At 41.1% G+C, this 25744-nt stretch overlaps 1 protein-coding gene across 2 annotated transcripts; it reads left to right on the plus strand.

Moving 5' to 3' along the window:
* Positions 1-68: 68 nt before the first annotated feature.
* On the plus strand, positions 69-13337 carry LOC106607998 (protein DEK). 2 transcript variants are annotated; one of them, XR_001329358.2, is made up of 6 exons: positions 100-219; positions 4178-4209; positions 4553-4724; positions 4844-4979; positions 12057-12199; positions 13016-13337. XR_001329358.2 is itself a non-coding variant. In XM_014205586.2 (5 exons), the coding sequence occupies exons 2-5, from the start codon at positions 4677-4679 to the stop codon at positions 13127-13129; spliced, it is 441 nt and encodes a 146-aa protein (XP_014061061.1). In that variant the 5' UTR covers positions 69-219; positions 4553-4676; the 3' UTR covers positions 13130-13337. The 2 variants fall into 2 exon arrangements, 1 of the variants encoding a protein (XP_014061061.1); XM_014205586.2 differs by lacking the exon at positions 4178-4209 and having other exon boundaries at positions 69-219.
* Positions 13338-25744: the final 12407 nt, after the last annotated feature.

Here is a 25744-nt window from a genome sequence, read left to right on the forward strand (position 1 = left end):
GAAGTTTTCATAAAACTACTCTTATTACATCTCTAAGTAATCGTATACCATATCTTCATGCCACTTTTTGATATTAGGTAGTAATGCGATTCTTGATTAGCAACTTAGTCATTTTGATATCGTTAGCTGAGACGCTAGTTGATGTCGTCTTCACGCAGCAGGCACGTAATGATAAAATAGTCAACATCCGATTCAGGAGCGGGCATGGCTTTTTGCAATGTAAGTACAGAGATCAATTAATTATACAAAAACTTAAAAAAATTGCATGTCGAACTATCAATCTACCGATAAATAAATTCATTTCGAAGGATTAGGAAAAAATAAAGGCTAGATCTACACGATAGTAATGAATGCAGCTTTCTATAGTCTTGAGAACGAGTCTGTCTGCTAAACGTTAGTCGAGCGAGCTAATTCAGGAAAGCCAGCAGCCCAATTGCAGACTTTCATAGTCAAATCTCTACAGAATAGCCTATTGGATTTTAAAACATCTTATTCTATCTTTTTTGTTTACTAGCGGTATACCAGACCACGTGATAAGCAAAACCACCTCCAGAGAAGAACAGATATAGCCCTTGGTTCAGGAACCAATACACACAGTCAGTCGGGAAAGCAAAGGCTAGCCTTTTCAAACAGAAATTTGCATCCTGTAGCTCTAACTTCAAAAAGTTTTGGGACACTGTAAAGTCCATGGAGAACAAGAGAACCTCCTCCCACTGCACTGAGGCTAGGAAACACTGTCACCACCGATAAATCCACGATAATCGAAAATTTCAATAAGCATTTCTCAACGGCTGGCCGTGCTTTCCTCCTGGCTACCCCAACCCCGGGCCAACAGCTCCGCACCCTCCGCAGCTACTTTCCCAAGCCTCCCCAGCTTCTCCTTCAACCAAATCCAGATTGCAGATGTTCTGAAAGAGCTGCAAAATCTGGACCTGTACAAATCAGCTGTGCTAGACAATCTGGATCCTCTCTTTCTAAAATTATCTGCCGCCATTGTTGCAACCCCTATTACCAGTCTGTTCAACCTATCTTTTGTATCGTCCGAGATCCCTAAAGATTGGAATGCTGCCGCGGTCATCCCTCTCTTCAAAGGGGGTGACACCCTAGACCCAAACTGTTATAGACCTATATCCATCCTGCCCTGCCCTTCTAATGTCTTCGAAAGCCAAGTTAAACAGATCACTGACCATTTCGAATCCCACCGTACCTTCTCCGCTGTGCAATCCAGTTTCCAAGCTGGTCATGGGTGCACCTCAGCTACGTTCAAGGTACTAAACGATATCATAACCGTCATCGATAAAAGATTGTACTGTGCAGCCGTCTTCATCGACCTGGCCAAGGCTTTCGACTCTGTGAATCACCGCATTCTTATTGGCAGACTCAACAGCCTTGGTTTCTCAAATGACTGCCTCGCCTGGTTCACCAACTACTTCTCAGACACAGTTCAGTGTGTCAAATCGGAGGGCCTGTTGTCCGGACATCTGGCAGTCTATGGGGGTGCCACAGGGTTCAATTCTCGGGCCGACTCTGTCCTCTGTATATATCAACGATGTCGCTCTTGCTGCGGGTGATTCCCTGATCCACCTCTATGCAGACGACACCATTCTGTATAAATCTGGCCCTTCTTTGGACACTGTTAACAAACCTCCAAACGAGCTTCAATGACATACAACACTCCTTTCGTGGCCTCCAACTGCTCTTAAATGCTAGTAAAACTAAATGCATGCTTTTCAACCGTTTGCTGCACGCACCCGCCCACCCGACTAACATCACTACTCTGGACGGTTCTGACTTAGAATATGTGGACAACTACAAATACCTAGGTGTCTGGCTAGACTGTAAACTCTCCTTCCAGACTCACATTAAACATCTCCAATCCGAAACTAAATCTACAATCGGCTTTCTATTCCGCAACAAAGCCTCCTTCACTCACGCCGCCAAACATACCCTAGTAAAACTGACTATCCTACCGATCCTCGACTTTGGCGATGTCATTTACAAAATAGCCTTCAACACTCTACTCAGCAAACTGGATGCAGTCTATCACAGTGCCATCCGTTTTGTCACCAAAGCCCCATATACCACCCACCACTGCGACCTGTATGCTCTAATCGGCTGGCCCTCACTACATATTCGTTGCCAGACCCACTGGCTCCAGGTCATCTATAAGTCTTTGCTAGGTAAAGCTCCGCCTTATCTCAGCTCACTGGTCATGATAACAACACCCACCTGTAGCACACGCTCCAGCAGGTATATCTCACTGGTCATCCCCAAAGCCAACACCTCTTTGGCCGCCTTTCCTTCCAGTTCTCTGCTGCCAATGACTGGAACGAATTGCAAAAATCGCTGAACCTGGAGACATATTTCCCTCACTAACTTTAAACATCAGCTATCTGAGCAGCTAACCGATTGCTGCAGCTGTACATAGCCCATCTGTAAATAGCCCATCCAATCTACCTACCTCATCCCCATATTGTTTTTATTTAATTTTCTGCTCTTTTGCACACCAGTATTTCTACTTCCACATCATCATCTGCACATCTATCACTTCAGTGTTAATTTGCTAAATTGTAATTACTTGCTACTATGGCCTATTTATTGCCTTACCTCCTCACGTTATTTGCACACACTGTATATAGACTTTATTTTTTTTCTATTGTGTTATTGACTGTACGCTTGTTTATTCCATGTGTAACTCTGTGTTGTTGTTTGTGTCGCACTGCTTTGCTTTATCTTGGCCAGGTCACAGTTGTAAATGAGAACTTGTTCTCAACTAGCCTACCTGGTTAAATAAAGTTGAAATCAATTTTTTTTTTTTTTAAATCACTGCATTAAATCTCTGCAAGTCATTCTATTTTATTTATTTAACCTTTATTTAACTAGGCAAGTCAGTTAAGAACAAATTCTTATTTACAATGGCGGCCTACCGGGGAACAGTTCTGCACCTGCCTTGTTCAGGTGCAGAACGACAGATTTTTTACCTTGTCAGCTCGGGGATTCAATCCAGCAATATTTCTACCCTTTCTAACCACTAGGCTATCTGCCGCCTCTATAACTCCAACCTAGCTATGTATTTGAGGTATATTGTTATTTTATGACTTGGGGTTGTTGGTTATTGTTTCAATAGACTTTACGTTACATTACAGAAAGAAAGAATACTGCACCCAAAGGAAATATCTTAAATTGACCGATTGCGGGAAGTACTATAGTATAACTACTGTTAGCTCAATGGACGAAGCACTCTTTACCTCTCCTCTAGTCACCCGCTACTTCAAACTCCTTGATGTGACCCTAGAGTCATACAACTTAAAGCTAAAACACAGACAAATCTATAGCTGTAAAGTATGTTGATGGGCAGAGGTCAAGCAGACGGGGCAAATGTTCACTAATGGCCTGCTACAACGCTGCTGCAGATGCTATACCATCCAGTGTCTTCTTCAAAGGGTCAGACCAAATGTCTAGTCTCAACTTATTTCATTCAGCTTACCCTGATGAAGTGTTCCACTACTCATCTGAAACTGGGGATTTGGACAAAACGTTTTTCAAAGGGTGGTATCATTTTTAAAAATATATTTCCCATGAAGGACCGTCCACTTATGCTGTTTGTCAAAGGAGAAACAGATCTACTGGACTCTGATATTATCAATGAAGCAGGCAGTGAGGGTGTGATATTGTTCAGTATCTACCTGCCACCAGACTTTCCCCCTGTCCTGCAGTCACTAACCATGGAGTTCTTTGGGCTCGTCAAGGCTGAGTTTTTCAGGGATGCTTGTGACATCCCCCCTCCTTATAGGGACTTTGTCCATAGGCACATAGTTGCCACAGTGTTGAAGCAGATGTAGGGTGCTTTTGAAACTGAGAGGACTGTGATGGATGGGTTCAGGAGGACAGGTATCTTTCTATTTGACCACCATGTCATGGCTAGATCCGTATGGTGTGGGAGGGGAAAGATGAGGCCCGAGGTTGGTTCTGCTGGACCCTGTGATAAAGGAAAAACGACCCGAACTTGTGACAGACAAGTGTGACAAACAGGTCTTATGACAATAAGAAGGCATTAAAGGCAAGTTCTCTTTAATAATTACTTTGAGTCTCGGAATATCCCGTGATTAATTTACACAAAATGAATATAACATCATGTCACCATTGTATTGGTACATGTTGATCTTCTGATTCACAGGTGGAATCTGACGCCAAACCGGTGCTGCCTGGGTTAGTTCTGCCAGTTTCTCTGCCATCAGAGTCTGTTGTGAAGAAAGAGGAGATATTAGATGTGGTGGTTAAAAAAATAGGAGGAAATTAAGGAGGAGTTGAATGTCGTCAGACATATCTGCGATAGACCCAAATATTTATAATAATGCCAATAATCAACATTAGATGATCATTATCAAGGAAAGACTGTCATGCTCCACTTTTCATATACCCACCCAGATCACAAGAGCCAGCTATAGTTCAATTGAAGTGTGTTTGTCATTTCTATTATGTTAGCAGTTTGTAATTAGAAGTTTTACATTGAAGCCTTCATCATTTTTCTGTTCTGATGACTTCATTGCAGCATTTTCCAAGAGGTCACAGCCATGACTCCATTGAGAGATGGGATGAGACTTCGGGCCCTGACGATATATCGGAAGCGTCCCAGGAGATAACAGACGATTCTTCAACCTTATCAGACGGCCCTGATGAATTGTTGGACATCAGATTTAGAATATGTTGACAAAGAAGGAGAGGTACTTATCATTTGGCCTTATATGGAACAGAATTCCAAGACCAACATCAGAATCTATTGTAAATCAGGGGGAGACTGTAGCCTCTGTTCATACACGTGTTTATCTCTGTTTTGCTGCAGTTACCTGAAACTTCACAAGCTGTGAGAGGAAAAGCATCTTCAAAGTCACTGCTGCCAGAGAAACAGTCACCTCATGGCGAAATATTTTTAATTGCACTATTGGGCCCAATCGAAGTGTCTAACCACAGAAACACAGGTTAGAATGGTCTCATTAGAATTTTTAGCAAATCTATGCCTTTACTACAGAGATTTTAGTTGTGCTTCAAATATAGTTTTTTCATGCTGACAAGAGGTGAGTAAACAATACATACAGGGCTTGACATTATGGCTTGTCCGCTTCTCCGGGGCAATTAAAAAAAAACTGTCGGACAACCAGAATATAGATTTCAGTTGTCTGAATGGACAAGTAAAAAAAAAATCACAATATCAAACCCTCTTAATGCTTTTAATTTTGATCAGAATTGGAAAAGGCACCACACATCAGGGCAGTGCATGGTTTTTTACTTTTATTTTAATTTCAGTAATAATATGAGGATGAGGTAGTTGGGTGTGCTATTTACAGATTGGCTGTGTACAGGTACAGTGATCGGTAAGCTGCTCTGACATTCTTACTAAATTGCTTATATTCCTATTTGCTATAACCTATTTCAATAAATATTTTATATTTACACAAAGCAAGAGAAGAATGTAGATACTAAGAGTCTCACCAAAGCAGCGCAGAATATCCAGTCGGAAAATATATATATATATTTTTTCGCTCTCTAGAATGTTGGATGACATGGGCCAATGGCCCAAAACTATTTTTTATAGAGGACACTCTGGTGTTTTATTGTTATAGAAGCCCACATTTTATATTTTCTCTCCATTTGATATAAATATGACTTGGCCTATTAAGCAACTCTTTCAGTTTAAGGAATGCAAGACTTTTCCTGCTGCGCTAGTTCATGATCAAACAAGTTTTAACTTGTTTTTGAATAACCCAAAAACATGGGAGCCCTAAGGTAATAATGAAAGGGATATAAGAAACAATAGCAAGATATAGAAATCAAATGAGACATTTTTACAAACCGTATAGTTGAGCAAAGCATTATAACACAGAAAGGATGCATGCATGCGAGGCCGGGAAAGAAATCCTCCTTTTGCCACCTGTCATTGTAGTGTGTGTAGGTGGCAGGGAAGTCAGGCGCAGGAGAAACCAACTTGGTGGAACTGGAGTTGTTTAATATTTATAAAACAAACTCCACAAAACCAACGTACAGTGAGGGAAAAAAGTATTTGATCCCCTGCTGATTTTGTACATTTGCCCACTGACAAAGAAATGATCAGTCTATAATTTTAATGGTAGGTTTATTTGAACAGTGAAAAACAGAATGACAACAAAAAAATCCAGAAAAACGCATGTCAAAAATGTTATAAATTGATTTGCATTTTAATGAAGGAAATAAGTATTTGACCCCTCTGCAAAACATGACTTAGTACTTGGTGGCAAAACCCTTGTTGGCAATCAGAGGTCAGACGTTTCTTGTAGTTGGCTACCATCTCAGGAGGGATTTTTTCCCACTCCTCTTTGCAGATCTTCTCCAAGTCATTAAGGTTTCGAGGCTGACGTTTGGTAACTCGAACCTTCAGCTCCCTCCACAGATTTTCTATGGGATTAAGGTCTGGAGACTGGCTAGGCCACTCCAGGACCTTTAATGTGCTTCTTCTTGAGCCACTCCTTTGTTGCCTTGGCCGTGTGTTTTGGGTCATTGTCATGCTGGAATACCCATCCACGACCCATTTTCAATGCCCTGGCTGAGGGAAGGAGATTCTCACCCAAGATTTGACAGTACATGGCCCCGTCCATCGTCCCTTTGATGCGGTGAAGTTGTCCTGTCCTCTTAGCATAAAAACACCCCCAAAGCATAATGTTTCCACCTGCATGTTTGACGGTGGGGATAGTGTTCTTGGGGTCATAGGCAGCATTCCTCCTCCTCCAAACACGGCGAGTTGAATTGATGCCAAAGAGCACCATTTTGGTCTCATCTGACCACAACACTTTCAGCCAGTTGTCCTCTGAATCATTCAGATGTTCAATGGCCAACTTCAGACGGGCATGTATATGTGCTTTCTTGAGCAGGGGGACCTGATTCCTCACCGTTCTCATGATCATTGCAACTCCACGAGGTGAGATCTTGCATGGAGCCCCAGGCCGAGGGAGATTGACAGTTATTTTGTGTTTCTTCCATTTGCGAATAATCGCACCAAATGTTGTCACCTTCTCACCAAGCTGCTTGGCGATGGTCTTGTAGCCCATTCCAGCCTTGTGTAGGTCTACAATCTTGTCCCTGACATCCTTGGAGAGCTCTTTGGTCTTGGCCATGGTGGAGAGTTTGGAATCTGATTGATTGCGTCTGTGGACAGGTGTCTTTTATACAGGTAACAAACTGAGATTAGGAGCACTCCCTTAAGAGTGTGCTCCTAATCTCAGCTCGTTACCTGTATAAAAGACGCCTGGGAGCCAGGAATCTTTCTGATTGAGAGGGGGTCAATGCAAATCAATTTATAACATTTTTGACATGTGTTTTTCTGGATATTTTTGTTGTTATTTTGTCTCTCACTGTTCAAATAAACCTACCATTAAAATTATAGACTGATAATTTCTTTGTCAGTGGGCAAATGTACAAAATCAACAGGGGATCAAATACTTTTTTCCCTCACTGTACATAGAAATAAACATGGGTAAACATACCCGTCGCACACCAATACAAATACACGAACACAATAACCACTAACAATCTCCGACAAGGACATGAGGGGAAACAGAGGGTTAAATACACAGCATGTAATTAATGGGATTGAAACCATGTGTGTAGGAAGACAAGACAAAACCAATGGAAAATGGATCAATGATGGCTAGAAGACCGGTGACGTCGACCGCCGAACAAGGAGGGGCATCGACTTCGGTAGAAGTCGTGACACCACCGACCAAAAGCCTAATCCTACTAATTAAAATATCATAAAAGCATTAAGACAATTAAAATGATGAGTATTTTCCAAACTATTCTAATACAGTGTTTAATGTCCTAAAGTTGTAGCTTTTAAATGGGAATAATAATGAAAGTCAGAGTCTATACTATTCTCAATCAGATTTATTTTGAATGACCAATAATTTTAGGCCACAAGAAGGGAAATTGAGCAAACGATACCAAGATAGAAAAATCGAATGAGTCAAAAGAAAAGTTAACCTACTGCTGATGAAAGTTTATGAAATAAATAATGCGTAGTTGGCCTAGGGCTAGGCCAATTTTCATATTATTCTATCAATGGGCTACCTACAACGCATATAGTAGCCTAGGCAAAAATGTGAATCAATTTATAATTATCCAGTTCTGAGGACAGCACAATTGCTCTGCAGCCCACGCTGATTTACAACCCATAATACACACAACCAGCGAGGCTCGTTGACTGTGAGTCACTCGTTCCATCTGCGACCTCTTCAGCACACATACACACAGATAGCCAATGCAACCTGGTCTCAGAGCATTTCGTATTATTCTGTACATAAATCCGAAACATTTGATTTAGTGTGTTATGTTTTGTATGGTATGTATTAATTTGTGATTACAATTCGTATGATATGATACGAATTGAAATTCGTACAATATGTAACATTTGTATACATTTTGCTGAATTTGTGAAACGTAGGACATGTTACGAATTCCAATTTATTGTTGCTTTGATTAATTAACCTCTCTAGGGTCGGCGGGACGAAATCGTCCCACCTACTCAACAGCCAGTTGAATCCCGTGGCGCGTTATTCAAATACCTTAGAAATGCTATTACTTCAATTTCTCAAACATATGACTATTTTACACCATTTTAAAGACAAGACTCTCGTTAATCTAACCACACTGTCCGATTTCAAAAAGGCTTTACAACGAAAGCAAAACATTAGATTATGTCAGCAGAGTACCCAGCCAGAAATAATCAGACACCCATTTTTCAAGCTAGCATATAATGTCACATAAACCCAAACCACAGCTAAATGCAGCACTAACCTTTGATGCTCTTCATCAGATGACAACCCTAGGACATTATGTTATACAATACATGCATATTTTGTTCAATCAAGTTCGTATTTATATCAAAAAACAGCTTTTTACATTAGCATGTGACGTTCAGAACTAGCAAACTTCCGGTGAATTTACTAAATTACTCACGATAAACGTTCACAAAAAACATAACAATTATTTTAAGAATTATAGATACAGAACTCCTCTATGCACTCGCTATGTCCGATTTTAAAATAGCTTTTCGGTGAAAGCACATTTTGCAATATTCTCAGTAGATAGCCCGGCATCACAGGGCTAGCTATTTAGACACCCACCAAGTTTAGCACTCACCAAAATCAGATTTACTATAAGAAAAATGTTATTACCTTTGCTGTCTTCGTCAGAATGCACTCCCAGGACTTCTACTTCAATAACAAATGTTGGTTTGGTTCAAAATAATCCATAGTTATGTTCAAATATCCTCTGCTTTGTTCGTGCGTTCAAGACACTATCCGAATGGTAAAGAAGGGTGACGCGCACGACGCATTTCGTGACAAAAAAATTCGAAATATTCCATTACCGTACTTTGAAGCATGTCAACCGCTGTTTAAAATCAATTTTTATGCCATTTTTCTCGTAAAAAAGCGATAATATTCCGACCGGGAATCTGTGTTTAGGTTCAAAGACGAAAGAAAATAAAAACATGGGGTCGACTCGTGCACGCGCCTCAGCCCATTGTCCTCTGATAGAGCACTTGCCAAAAGCGCTAATGTTTTTCAGCCAGTGGCTGGAATTACATCATTCAGCTTTTTCCCGCCTTCTGAGAGCCTATGGGAGCCGTAGGAAGTGTCACGTTACAGCAAAGATCCTCAGTCTTCAATAAACAGAGTCAAGAAGCTCAAGGAATGGTCAGAGAGGGCACTTCCTGTACAGAATCTTCTCAGGTTTTTGCCTGCCATATGAGTTCTGTTATACTCACAGACACCATTCAAACAGTTTTAGAAACTTTAGGGTGTTTTCTATCCAAAGCCAATAATTATATGCATATTCTAGTTTCTGGGCAGTAGTAATAACCAGACTAAATCGGGTACGTTTTTTATCCGGCCGTGTAAATACTGCCCCCTACCCCCAACAGGTTAAAGGGTTAAGGTTAGGGGAAGGGTTAGCTAACATGCTAAATAGTTGCAAAGTAGTTTAAAAGTATTTGTATAGTTGCAAAGTTGCTAATTAGCTAAAACGTTAAAGTTGTCCATGATGAGATTCGAACACACGACCTCACGACAATTTCATAAATGTGTCAAGTGCAGCGTCTGGTTGCTCTTCATTACACACCACGGACCAACAAATATTCTTTACATCTACAACATAGGAATCACTACAAAACTTGTTTGACCTCTTAAACACTATATTAGGCCCAGCCTTTTCATAGACATGGCTACTATATTGTGATCACTACATCCGATGGATTTGGATGCTGCTTGCTTTAAAGTACATTTCTGCAGTGTTAGTAAAGATGTGATCAATACATGTTGATGATTTCATTCCTGTGCTGTTTGTAACTACCCTGGTAGGTTGACTAATAACCTGAACCAGGTTGCAGGCACTAGTTACAGTTTGAAGCTTTCTCTTGAGTGGTCAGCCTGATGTAAGCCAGTCAATATTTAAATCACCCAGATAATATACCTCTTTGTTGATATCAGATACCTTATCAAGCATTTCACATATGTTATCCAGATACTGACTGTTAGCACTTGGTGGTCTATAGCAGCTTCCCACCAGAATGGGCTTTAGGCGAGGCAGATGAAATTGTAGCCTTATTACTTCAACAGTATTTAACATGAGATCCTCTCTTAAGTTTTACAGAAATGTGGTTCTGAATATAAACGGCCACAGCTCCAACTTTGGCATTTCCGTATTTTCTGTAGCTCTTATAACCATGTATTGCTACCACTGTATCATCTACGTGAGTTTCAGAGATTGTCAGAATATGAATGTCACCTGTTACTAGCAAATGATTGATTTCATGAACCTTGTTTCTTCAGCTACATATGTTAACGTGGGTTATTTGTTGCACTTTTCTTGGATGCTTGATTGTTTTTATTGCTTTACTGGGAAACTTAGCAGAGGTAGACATGCTCATGTTATTTATCTTGGTGCAGGAGGAGCTGCACACAGTGGACTTCCAACTAGAGCACACCACCTCAGTGCTAACAGTATCACTCTGGTTCATAAGCACATGATTACTGCATACATAAGCTGTGGGATCAGCAGAGACATTCAAGGCAGTAAGAGGGAAATAAATTAGGTTACTTACATTGTGTCTTCCAACGCCCCTGGGATAATGTACATTTGCTGAAGCATTATGACAACTAGTCTCGAAGCCAGTTATGGAGGGCTAAAAGTCTGCTGAACCATTCAATGCCACGATTTAGGCAGCGAGACAGATATTATGAGCCGTTTGTTGGTGTCAAGTAGTGGCCCAATCAGTTCTTTAAAATCAATTTTCAGCTGTTCTGAGCTGCCCTTCATAATGTCATTGAATCCCACAGGAACTATGATAGACTCAATTTCCTGATGCTGGTTTAAAATGTTTGGGAGCTGCGTTTTGATGTCCTGCACTCATGCTCCTGGATAGCACAAAGTGTGTGCTCCAGGGACTGAGACATTGAACTGCCCAATACAATGGCTGGAGAAGGGAATGGTGAAATCCGCACATTCCCACCCATCACACAATTCGTTGAGTATTTCACGAGCCCACGAGAGGCAGGATAGCATACGTAACATGCGAGCACAACTTTTATTGTACGGAAATAAAATAAAATTAGGATGGCCGCTAGAGGCGATTACATCGTCAATGGGCAAGCACAAAAAATGATTTCAGATCCCTCCTATGTACTTCACTAATTTTCAGTCACCCTTTTGGCCGTTGGCGTTACAGACCTTTTGTTTCTTTGGGACAAGTAACTTCAGCTTTTGTCCTACTTGTCCGATGGACAAGTGGCTAAAAATGTTCATGTCAAGCTCTTGACATATCCCTGTGTCAGTCAGAATACAGTGCACATCCCATCTAACATTTTTCCCCTTGTAATCTCAAATAAGGGGACTTTGTCTTTGTCCCATCCCAGACCAGAGCCAGGCGTGCTTTGTAGGAATTAGGATTAGGCCTGTGATTTAGAAACTATGTCACAATATACGAATTTGCAATCTAATTTGATTTAATTATGTAATTTGATAATCAGGCTTGGTGGATGAGTCTGGTGACAGCTTAGACGACGAGCCATTGGTTAAGATGATCAGGAAGCCTCCAACTGACTGCCAGCTGAGCGAGAGAGAAACACTGCTGAAATACACAGACCTGGCGGATGTGCAAATCTACAATAGAGTAAGAGGACATATATCCAACGTTATTAAAATTGCCAGCTTTTACTTGGTTAAAATCACATGCTGCACACCAGATTATGTCATCCTTCTCTCCGGATGATGTCATCGGAAACACTTATCTTCTTCTATCATTTTTTACTCCAAAACAGAAATCTGCTGTTGGGGTGGTGCTGGAGATGATATATTAATGTTGGGGTGGTGCTGGAGATGATATGTTAATGTTGTAGTGGTGCTGGAGATGATATGTTAATATTGCGGTGGTGCTGGAGATGATATGTTAATGTTGGGGTGGTGCTGGAGATGATATGTTAATGTTTGGGTGGTGCTGGAGATGATATGTTCATGTTGGGGTGGTGCTGGAGATAATATGTTCATGTTGGGGTGGTGCTGGAGATGATATGTTCATGTTTGGGTGGTGCTGGAGATGATATGTTCATGTTGGGGTGGTGCTGGTGATGATATGTTCATGTTGGGGTGGTGCTGGTGATGATATGTTCATGTTGGGGTGGTGCTGGAGATGATATGTTCATGTTGGGGTGGTGCTGGAGATGATATGTTCATGTTGGGGTGGTGCTGGAGATGATATGTTCATGTTGGGGTGGTGCTGGAGATGATATGTTCATGTTGGGGTGGTGCTGGAGATGATACGTTAATGTTGGGGTGGTGCTGGAGATGATAGGTTAATGTTGGGGTGGTGCTGGAGATGATATGTTAATGTTGGGGTGGTGCTGGAGATGATGAATTTGATGTTGAAAAAGGGTGGAATTGTCCTTAAAATATGTTTGTGTAGATCATTCCATTGTGTGATCTCTCTTAGGTGTTTGAGATATGCCCCCGGTATGACCTGTCTAACAAGAAGGACATCATCAAGCAGACAGTGAAAGAGGGGATTTCTTTACAACCCAGGGTTTTAATCAAGCCATATTCATAGCTTTGACAGATAACATTATAATCAATGATCTCAGGAAAACATAGTTGATATCGTGACAAAGACTCTGGGATTCCTGTATATGCCTTTCCAGGACTTTTCATTTATATTTTTTACATACATGTTCAGACTGTTTAAATACTATACAATTTCATACAATTTATTTGTTTTACTTGCCTAAGTTTGTAAATAAAATATTTATTGTACTGCACTAATTTGGTTTATGGTGCTCCTCTCTACTGTACAGTGTTCACACATTGCATTATTTATAAGCACTACCCAAATAAGATTTTGAGAAATCCCCACAGAGTGAATTTTCATTGTGATCCACAGAATGTTATAGATGTTTACTAATCAACTGTAAATGACACACCTTTCGAGACTCAATTTGGATTTGTTGTGGATAAGTACAGCAGATGAGACGAGGCAATTAGCTTGCCCAGCAGCCCTGCCCTTAGGCCCCACTGCTTGGAGTAAGGCTCCTTTGCTCTCCCTTCATCTCCCATAACAAGATGATGCATTCTCTTCATTTCGTCAGACGCCATGTTCCCAATCTAAGAGCAGAATGACTCACTCTTCATTTGCATATGATAATACAAATGTTTAATGCTTAACTCATGTCCCCTTGACTAGGACGAAAGGCGGTTTCACCAAAAGAGTTGGCAGTACCTCTGGAGCACTTTCTGGCATGGCAAGCAGAGGTGGTATGCCTACTATAAAATGCATCGGATGTTCTCACCACCAGCTAATTCAAAAGGAACAGGGAAGGCTGTCAATGATATCAGTGCATAACTACCACGAATGAGACAGAATGTCCATATAGGGTTTTCCATTTTTGTTAGTGCTTTTCATATACATAGCCTTTGATTAAAATAGCCTCTAGCCTATAGATTCTCAATGACAAATTCCTAAAGTTCCCAACAACTTTTTAAAGTTTTGACTTCATGCAAACTTGCACTCGAACGGTTTTGTTGAAATGTTAGGTTTGCCAACAACAACTTCACAGCGGGGAGTTGCTCCATTTGATTTAATCCACTGTTACAATATATCTGGTAGGCCTACCAGTAGCGGTGCGTGGGGAAGCCAGAAATAAAGCCATATGACAACTTACGTGTTGTGATAGTTGCATTGTTTGCTCTATTACCTGTTAGTTCAAATGCCTTGCGACCGTGATATACACTGTGCGCACAATTATTAGGCAAGTGAGTATTCTGATCTTATCATTGTTTCTATTCACATTTTAGAACTCCAAACCATATAAACTTGAATGCTTATTGGATTTAATCATTTTCAGGTGATATGTATTTGTGTAATGAGGGAGGGTGTGGCGAAAGTGAATACCACCTTATATCAAGGTGTGCATAATTATTAGGCAGCCTCATTACCTCAGGTAAAATGGGCCAAAAAAGAAATTTAACTGACACTGAAAAGCCAAAAATGTCAAATGCCTTTCAGACGGATGCGACACTCTTTAAATAGCTAAACTATTGAGGCGTGACCACCGGAAATTCAAACGATTTGTTGTGAATAGTCAACTGGGGCGCAAAAACGCATGGTGAAGAAAAGGCGCAAATTAACTGCAAAAGACTTGAGAAGAATTAAACATCAAACTACCAGGAACCCATTATCCTCCAGTGCCACTGTATTCCAGAACTGCAACCTACCTGGAGTGTTCAGAAGTACAAGGTGTCAAGTGCTCAGAGACATGGCCAAGGTCAAGAAGACTGAAACAAGACCACCACTGAATAAGATTCACAAGTTGAAACGTCAAGATTGGGCAAAGAAATACCTGAAGACAGATTTTTCAAAGGTTTTATGGACAGATGAAATGAAAGTGACTCTTGATGGACCAAATGGATGGGCCCATGGCTGGATCAGTAATGGACACAGGGCACCACTTTGAGTCAGGTGCCAGCAAGGTGAAGGAGGGGTACTGGTATGGGCTGCTATCATTGAGGATGAGGTAGTTGGACCTTTTCGGGTTGAAGATGGACTGAAACTCAACTCCCAAACCTACTGCCAGTTTCTGGAAGATTCTTTCATCAAGCAGTGGTACAGGAAGAAGTCCTCAGCATTCTAGAAGGCCATGATCTTTATGCAGGACAATGCTCCATCACATGCATCCAAGTACTCCACTGCTTGGCTAGCCAGCAAGGGCCTCAAAGATGCCTGAATAATGACCTGGCCCCCTTCCTCACCTGACTTAAATCCTATTGAGAACTTGTGGGCCCTTCTCAAATGTGAGATTTACAGTGATGGAAGACAATACACCTTTTTGAACAGCATTTGGGAGGCTGTGGTTGCTGCTTCAGCGAAAATTGATCGTGAACAGATCAAGAAACTGACAGACTCCATGGATGGAAGGCTCATGGTAGTTGTTGAAAATAAGGGTGGCTATATTGGTCACTGAACATTTTTGAAATGCCAACATTTTTATATAATTGTAATTTTGTGTTACTTATCTGTTACACTTACTCTAAAAATTGAGAATCAACAAGTGAGTTGAGAGAAATTATTTTTGTAATTTAGTTGCCTAATAATTCTGCACACTAATAGTTGCCTAATAATTCTGCACACCTATACATTTCCCTGAGAAAGACAAAACTCACTTTTCCTTTGTTAAACATTCAGGTTTGAGGTTCAATAACATTTTGGATTGACTGAGAGCATTGTGTTTGTTCAACAATAAAATGAATCCCGAGGAATACAATTTGCCTAATAATTGTGCACGCAGTGTATAGGCCTAAGGCTGAGACAATAAGGAGACACACTGGCAGAATAAATTCAACCACACCTTTATTTCATCACAAAAGCGGACAGCAACCTCTGTCCAGTGAAGTCCACAAAGCATATTGCATGTAACAAACAGTTACATCACCTACAGCATGGTCAAGAAAGTTAAAGTTGCCGACATTTTCCCAACTACTAAATAACTATTGATTTAGAACCACAGTTACCGCAAGTCACAAAGAAAACAGGAGCTGCCTCCACTATTCCAGCACCATTTCAACTTCAACATTTCAACATCATCCAATGTTATTTCACTTTTAATTAACCAAGTTCTTATTTACAACTGCGACCTGGCCAAGATAAAGCAAAGCAGTTCGACACATATAACAACACAGAATTACACATGGAGTAAAACAAACATACAGTCAATAATACAGTAGAAAAATAAGTCTATATACAATGTGAGCAAATGAGGTGAGATAAGGGAGGTAAAGGCAATAAATAGGCCATGGTGGCGAAGTAAATACAATATAGCAATTAAAACACTGGAATGGTAGATTTGACAGTAGATGAGTGTGCAAAGTAGAAATACTGGGGTGCAAAGGAGCTAAATAAATAAATACAGTAGGGGAAGAGGTAGTTGTTTGGGCTATTTATAGATGGGCTATGTACAGGTGCAGTGATCTGTGAGCTGCTCTGACAGCTGGTGCTTAAAGCTAGTGAGGGAGATAAGTGTTTCCAGTTTCAGAGATTTTTGTAGTTCGTTCCAGTCATTGGCAGCAGAGAACTGGAAGGAGAGGCGGCCAAAGGAGGAATTGGCTTTAGGGGTGACAAGTGAGATATACCTGCTGGAACGTGTGCTACGGGTGGGTGCAACTATGGTGACCAGCGAGCAGAGATAAGGCGGGACTTTACCTAGCAGGGTCTTGTAGATGACCTGGAGCCAGTGGGTTTGGCGACGAGTATGAAGCGAGGGCCAGCCAACGAGAGCGTACAGGTCGCAGTGGTGGGTAGTATATGGGGCTTTGGTGACAAAACGGATGGCACTGTGATAGACTGCATCCAATTTGTTGAGTAGGGTGTTGGAGGCTATTTTGTAAATGACATCGCCAAAGTCGAGGATCGGTAGGATGTTCAGTTTTACGAGGGTATGTTTGGCAGCATGAGTAAATAGGAAGCATGCTTTGTTGCGAAATAGGAAGCCAATTCTAGATTTAACTTTGGATTGGAGATGTTTTATGTGAGTCTGGAAGGAGAGTTTACAGTCTAACCAGACACCTAGGTATTTGTAGTTGTCCACATATTCTAAGTCAGAACCGTCCACAGTAGTGATGCTGGACGAGCGGGCAGGTGCAGGCAGCGATCGGTTGAAGAGCATGCATTTAGTTTTACTTGTATATAAGAGCAGTTGGAGGCCACGGAAGGAGAGTTGTATGGCATTGAAGCTCGTCTGGAGGGTTGTTAATACAGTGTCCAAAGAAGGGCCAGATGTATACAGAATGGTGTCGTCTGCGTAGAGGTGGATCAGAGACTCACCATCAGCAAGAGCGACATCATTGATATATACAGAGAAGAGAGTCGGCCCAAGAATTGAACCCTGTGGCACCCCCATAGAGACTGCCAGAGGCCCGGACAACAGGCCTCTCAGATTTGACACACTGAACTCTGTCGGAGAAGTAGTTGGTGAACCAGTCGAGGCAATCATTTGAGAAACCAAGGCTGTTGAGTCTGTTGATGAGGATGTGGTGATTGACAGAGTCGAAAGCCTTGGCCAGGTCAACGAATACGGCTGCACAGTACTGTTTCTTATCGATGGCGGTTAAGATATCGTTTAGGACCTTGAGCATGGCTGAGGTGCACCCATGACCAGATCTGAAACCAGATTGCATAGCGGAGAAGGTACGGTGGGATTCGAAATGGTCGGAGAAATGGGGAAGGCTTGGGCGAGTTGCTGTGGGGGGTGCAGTGCTGTTGACCGCGGTAGGGGTGGCCAGGTGGAAAGCATGGCCAGCCGTAGTAAAATGCTTATTGAAATTCTCAATTATAGTGGATTTATTGGTGGTGACAGAGTTTCCTATCCTCAGTGCAGTGGGCAGCTGGGAGGAGGTGCTCTTATTCTCCATGGACTTTACAATGTCCCAGAACTTTTTTGAGTTTGTGTTGCAGGAAGCAAATTTCTGCTTGAAAAAGCTAGCCTTGGCTTTTCTAACTGCCTGTGTATATTGGTTTCTAACTTCCCTGAAAAAGTGCATTTCACAGGGGCTATTCGATGCTAATGCAGAATGCCACAGGATGTTTTTGTGTTGGTTAAGGGCAGTCAGGTCTGGAGAGAACCAAGGGCTATATCTGTTCCTGGTTCTACATTTCTTGAATGGGGCATGCTTATTTAAGATGGTGAGGAAGGCATTTAAAAAAAATAACCAGGCATCCTCTACTGACGGGATGAGGTCGATATCCTTCCAGGATACCCGGGCCAAATCATTTAGTCTAATACAGTGACAACTAAAAGATACCGAAAACTATTTAGTCCAATCGACGTAAGCTACGCTGATCAAAAATATAAACACAACGTGCAACAATTTCAAAGATTTTACTGGTTCATATAGGGAAATCGGTCAATTGAAATAAATGAATTAGGCACTAATCTACGGATTTCACATGACTGGGCAAACAGATACTTTTATAAAAAAGAAGTAAGTATCTCGTGTGATCAACATTTGTCTCATGCAGCGCGACATTTTCACATAGAGTTTTTTGGGGGGGGGCACTCTGGTCACATCACCATCAGCAAACCGCTCGCCCACTTGACACCATACACCATGTTTGCCATCTGCCTGGTACAGTTGATACTGGGATTCATCCATGAAGAGCACACTTCTCCAGCGTGCCAGTGGCCATTGAAGGTGAGCATTTGCCTACTGAAGTCGGTTACGATGTGGAACTGCAGTCAGGTCAAGACCCTGGTGAGGATGACGAGCATGCAGATGAGCTACTTTGAGACGGTTTCTGACAGTTTGTGCAGAAATTATTCAGTTGTGCAAACCTACAGCTGTCCCGGTGGCTGGTCTCAGATGATCCCGCAGGTGAAGAAGCCGGATGTGGAGGTCCTGGGCTGGCGTGGTTACCCGTGGTCTGCAGTTGTGAAGCCGGTTGGATGTACTGCCAAATTCTCTAAACAAACTGTTGGAGGTGACTTATGGTAGAGAAATGAAGATTCAATTATCTGGCAACAGCTCTGGTGGACATTCCTGCAGTCAGCATGCCAATTGTACGTTCCCTCAAAATTTGTGACATCTGTTGCATTGTGTTGTGTGACAAAACAGCACATTTTAGAGTGCTTCTTGATATGCCACTCCTGTCAGGTGGATGGATTATCTTGACAAAGGAGAAATGCTCACTAACAGGGATGTAAATAAATTTCAGTGCAAGATTTGAGAGAAATAAGCTTTTTGTGCATATGGAACATTTCTGGGATCTTTTATTTCAGCTCATGAAACATGGGACCAACACTTTACATGTTGTGTTTATATTTTTGTTCAGTGTAAATATGTGGCTGTCCATGGTTATGATTTCTCTCTGTGTGTGCGTGTGCGTGTGTGTGTGTGCGTTCGTTCGTGCAAGTAGAAAAAAACATGTTGACTCACACTACTTGTAGAGAAACTTCAATGCCATCCTCCTCTCTTTCATGTTGACGAAACGGTCTATGACTCTGTCATACAGTACAAGTTGAGCCAGCTAGTTAACATCAGCCTTCTACATTTTGCTACATATTGAACTTCCATCCTACCAGGCCAGGGGCACAATGTATGAATTTATGGTTGGACCAGAATTGCCATTATAATCATTGGCCAGTACGGAGAATGAAGTAAAACTACAAGTCCAAATCCATATCTCCATCCATGGCTAATTTAGGAAATAGCCTATTTTAGCTAGCTAGCTATCCACTGGAGGACAACAACACAACAAGGTGCCACAATTCAAGTTGTTTCTGTCAATGATGTTTGGCTCTTGATGTGATTGGAGTAAAGCCAAATCCAAACTGTCTTCCCTTGACACTATTTTGGTGTGCCAGGAGTGTTTATAGAGTTGAGCTCACTCATTTTAGCTATTATTTGATACTTTTTTATAAAGTGAGGCCAGATGCCCGTAGGCTTCCATTGCATTCAATGCCATACTTATTTTGACCAGACAGCATCAGATATGTGGCCTACACATGCAGAGACAGATGCTTTCTCAGGTGAGATACATTCAGCCTCTTGCGAATTGAAGGGAAATTATGAAACGCAGTGAGACGAAAGATACGTTTTTTTTTTGGGGGGGGGTTCGTCATTTTTGGGTGGAAGCATGGCTTTCCTTGGCATCCATGAATACACGTCACTGCAGCCTACATAGGGACACAGCGATAAGTGTGGTCGACTTCGAAACGGTGGTTAGCTCTAACAACTCCTTGTTTGTGCAGCTAGCACAGTACGTGTTCTGTCTGGCCACGATGCTTGAGCAACAGGCTGGCACTTGGGCATTTATTATTCTGGAGATGGAACTAAAGTACCCTTAAAAGGCCTATTTGGTTCAGCAGTTGGCCAGCTCCGATGTCTTGTATTGCAACGGAGCTGTTCATTGTAGCCAGTGCTGAAACATTCGTATTTTTGCATATTTTGACGTATTTTGCGTATTTTTCCAGAAGTGTTTTACAGTGTGATAAATAAAGTAATGTTGGATCTTTGATTGAAATTCAAGTAAACTTATTAAATAAATTACATTTTCTAAATCCCAATTCACTCTATATGACAAGCTACATAAACTCTTCATTATAGTTCTGATGGGCCATCAATCTCGTTGCAGTAACTTTGATGGATGGGTGTAGACCACCCGTGTCAAGACAGTTCCAGCTGTCACCAATGACGTCATGCCGAACATGAAGGGTTGTCCTCTCAAAAGGTGAAAGATTGATTGATGGGTCCTCACTTCACACGAGGACATAGATCGGCAACATATGACTCGTTTTGAGATCACACCATTTGTCACAATGTCCGGTCATGATAGTGACATCAATATTGTAGAGGGATAAAATACTACCAAGGCTTGGCAATAACATTCAGTTATGCATTCCCTAATGAAGGCACTCTTAGCTATTATCCTTGGACATAATTTGCACCTTGCAGAGACCGCATATAGCCCAAGCTATAGCAGGAGAATGTTTAGGGAGACCCTTCTAAATAATAGGACCTGTATCTAGGCTACGTCCGACTTATACCTCAAATTAACTCCACGAAAAACACTGAGGTCCCCCCAAGCACCTACTGCACGACGTCTCCCTACCCCTCAAAATGTCACTGTTAGTCTGGATCAATATCAGCTTCACGATCCTGGGGCAGCAGCAGAGGCAGTTTCATAGTGTCTAGTCTCCATAAATGTTTATTTGTGTTGTGGAGCGCCGGACGGACTTGACTCACAACTCGACCCTATAATGTACAGAGGCCGCGGTCATGCCCCAGGGTCCGGGTCGCATCTGTCTAGGGTCTGCGTGGGATGCTCGCACGGGTTGCAGACTGATGTACTGATGTAACCTAAAAATATATATATATTAAAAGTTACTTCGTAAACTTGGTCGAGACAAACCACAGACCCAGAGTACTTTTCGATAAGGACTAGCAAGCAAAGAACTATCTGTCTGTAGTCTATTTGATGTTTAGGCGTAGGCCTACGTTTTCAGTAAAAACTGGTTTAATTCGACCTCACACATTTTCATGACATTCATGGGCTAGGAATACATAGGCTGCATTTACACAGGCAACCCAGTTCAGATTTTTTACCCAATTATAGGCAAACGATCAGATCTGATAGGTCAAAAGACTAATGGCAAACATAGCAAACATAGACTGGTGGCAAACATATCAGAATTAGCCTGCCTGTGTAAATGAAGCCTTAAACACCTGCAGTGTCAGATTGTGAGACCTATGATGATTTTTTATCATGTAGGCCTACATGCTGGTTGAAGCTATAACCACAAGAGGGCGAAATTGTTTCATAAACGATTCTTTGCTCAGACACGTTACACTACAAAGTTATTAGACCTACAGTGCCTTCAGAAAGTGCACGACTTGACTTTTTCCACATTTTGTTGTTAAAGCCTGAATGTAAAATGGATTGTATAGATTTTTTTTGTCACTGGCCCTACACACAATACACACAATATTTTTTTTTACAAATTCATTAAAAATGAAAAGCTAAAATGTCTTGAGTCAATAAGTATTGAGCCCTTTTGTCATGGCAAGCCTAAATAAGTTCAGGAGTAAAAATGTGCTTAATTAGTCAAATAATAAGTTGCATGGACTCACTCTGTGTGCAATAATAGTGTTTAACATGATTTTTGAATGAGTACCTCATCTCTCTACCCCATTCATACAATTATCTGTAAGGTCCCTCAGATGAGCAGTGAATTTCAAGCACATATTCAACCACAAACACCAAGGTGGTTTACCAACGCCTCACAAAGAAGGCCACCTATTGGTAGAAGGGTACAAATAAAAAAACAGATATTGAATATCCCTTTGATCATGATGAAGTTATTAATTACACCTTGGATGGTGTAGCAATACACCCAGTCACTACAAAGATACCGGCGTCCTTCCTAACTCCGATTCATGGAGAGGAAGGAAACCGCTCAGCGATTTCACCATGAGGCCAATGGTGACTTTAAAACAGTAACAGAGTTTAATGGCTGTGATAGGAGAAAACTGAGGATGGATCGTCAACATTGTAGTTATTCCACAATACTAACCTAATAGACAAGGTGAAAAGATGCAAGCTTGTACAGAATACAAATATTCCAAAACATGCATCCTGCTTGCAACAAGGCACTAAAGTAATACTGCAAAAACAATTGGCAAAGCAATTCACTTTTTGTCCTGAATACAAAGTTTTATGTTTGGGGCAAATCCAATCCAACACATTACTGAGTAGAACGCTCCATGTTGTCAAGCCTAGTGGTAGCTGCATCATGTTATGGGAATGCTTGTAATCGTTAAGCGTTGGTCCCGTGTGGCTCAGTTGGTAGAGCATGGTGTTTGCAATGCCAGGGTTGTGGGTTCGATTCCCATGGGGGACCAGTACAGAAAATAAAATGTATGCAATTCACTAATGTAAGTTGCTCTGGATAAGAGTGTCTGCTAAATGACTAAAATGTAAAAAATGTTAAGTACTGGGTAGTTTTTCAAGATAAAAAAGAAATGGAATGAGCTAAGCAAAATCCTTGAGGAAAACCTGGCTCAGTCTGCTTTCCACCAGACACTAGGAGATGAACTCTACCTACATGTAAATTGTCCTTAAAACTTCTTAAAGCATTGTTGGTTAAGGGCTTGTAAGTAAGCATTTCACTATAAGGTCAACACCTGATGTATTCGGCGCATGTGACAAATACAATTTGATTTGATTTGAATTCACCTTTCAGCAGGACAATAACCCAAAACACAAGGCAGTGAATGTTCCTGAGTGACAAAGTTACAGATTTCACTTAAATCTATTTGAAAATCTATGGCAAGATCTGGAAATGGTTGTCTAGCAATGATCAACAACTAATTTGAAAGTGACAAAGTTACAGATTTCACTTAAATCTACTTGAAAATCTATGGAAAGACCTGGAAATGGTTGTCTAGCAATGATCAACAACTAATTTGAAAGAGCTTGAAGAATTTTGAAAAGAATAATGGACAAATGTTGCACAATAAAGGTGTGGAAAGCTCTTAGAGACATACCCAGAAAGACTCACAGCTGCAATCGCTACCAAAGATGCTTCTACAATGTATTAACTCAGGGGTGAAAATACTTATGTAAATTTATATTTCTGTATTTAGTTTTCAATAAATTTGCAAAAATGTCTAAAAACATGTTTTCACTTTGTCATTATTGGGTATTGTGTGTAGATGGGTTAGAAAAAATTTTATTTAATCCATTTTGAATTCAGGCTGTAACACAACAAAATGTGGAATAAGTCGAGGGGTATGAATACTTTCTGAAGGCACTATAAGAACATTTAAAAAAATATTCGGCAAACACCAGAGGGCAGTCCGTTGCTTTAAAAAAGGTTGGTTGGAGTCACTGTCCTTGGTGCTGAAGTTGTCCAATGCATGATGCTGTGTGCTACTTATTTGAATTTGTTGATACGTTTATTAATTCATTATTTTTACCATTGACGCAGGCTATATTTTCCCATCAAGTCTATGTGAATTTATTTCTGATTGAGGGGGGTTGCAATAGGCCTACATTGCTCTCTGGCTCAACATACAGTACCAGTCAAAAGTTTGGACCCACCTACTCATTCACGGGTTTTTCTCTATTTTTACTATTTTCTACATTGTAGAATAATAGTGAAGACATCAGAACTATAAAAAAACACATCATGTAACAAAAAACATGTTAAGATTCTTAAAAGTAGCCACCGCTTTGCCTTGATGACAGCTTTGCAAACTCTTGGCATTCTCTCAACCAACTTCATGAGTAATGCTTTTCCAACAGTCTTGAAGGAGTTCCCACATATGCTGAGCACTTGGTGGCTACTTTTCCTTCACTCTGAGGTCCAACTCATCCCAAACCATCTCAATTGGGTTGAGGTCGGGTGATTGTGGAGGTCAGGTCATCTGATGCAGCACTCCATCACTCCCCTTCTTCGTCAAATAGCCCTTACATAGCCTGGAGGTGTGTTTTGGGTTATTGTCCTGTTGAAAAACAGTGCAAACCAGATGGGATGGCGTATCGCTGCAGAATGCTGTGGAGCCATGCTGGTTAAGTGTGCCTTGAATTCTAAATAAATCACAGACAGTGTCACCAGCAAAGCACCTTCACACCATCACACCTCCTCCTCCATGCTTCATGGTGAGAACCACACATGCGGAGATCATCCATTCACCTACTCCGCGTCTCACAAAGACATGGCGGTTGGAACCAAAAATCTAAATTCTGACTCCTCAGACCAAAGGACAGATTTTCACTGGTCTAATTTCCATTGCTTGTGTTTCTTGGCCCAAGCAAGTCTCTTCTTCTTATTGGTGTCCTTTAGTAGTGGTTTCTTTGCAACAATTCGACCATGAAGGCCTGATTCACACAGTCTCCTCTGAACAGCTGATGTTGAGATGTGTCTGTTACTTGAACTCTGTGAAGCATTGATTTGGGCTGCAATCTGAGGTGCAATTAACTCTAATGAACTTATCCTCTGCAGCAGAGGTAACTCTGGGTCTTCCTTTCCTGTGGCGGTCTTCATGAGACCGAGTTTCATCATAGTGCTTGATGGTTTTTGTGACTGCCCTTGAAGAAACTTTCAAAGTTCTTAAAATTTTCGGATTGACTGACCTTTATGTCTTAAAGTAATGATGGACTGTTGTTTATCTTTGCTTATTTGAGCTTTTCTTGACATAATATGGACTTGGTCCTTTACCAAATAGGGCTATCTTCTGTATACCACCTCTGCTTTGTCACAACACAACTGATTGGCTCAAATGCATTTAGAAGGAAAGAAATTCCACATATTAACTTTTAACAAGGCACACCTGTTAATTGAAATGCATTCCAGGTGACTACCTCATGAAGCTGGTTGAGAGAATGCCAAGAGTGTGCAAAGCTGTCATCAAAGCAAAGGGTGGCTACTTTAAAGAAATCTCAAATATAAAATAGATTTTGATTTGTTTCATAATTTATTGGTTACTACATGATTCTACATGTGTCATTTCATAGTTGTGATGTCTTCACTATTATTCTGCAATGTAGAAAATAGTAAAAATAAAGAAAAACATTGGAATGGGTAGGTGTGCCCAAACTTTTGACTGGTACTGTAAGGGACTCAGGTTGTCTTGACTGTTAGTCATATTTGGATATGGTTGAGGGGGGCAGTCAGTG

Source organism: Salmo salar, chromosome ssa06 (genome assembly GCF_905237065.1).
Source record: "Salmo salar chromosome ssa06, Ssal_v3.1, whole genome shotgun sequence".
Lineage (NCBI taxonomy): Eukaryota > Metazoa > Chordata > Actinopteri > Salmoniformes > Salmonidae > Salmo > Salmo salar.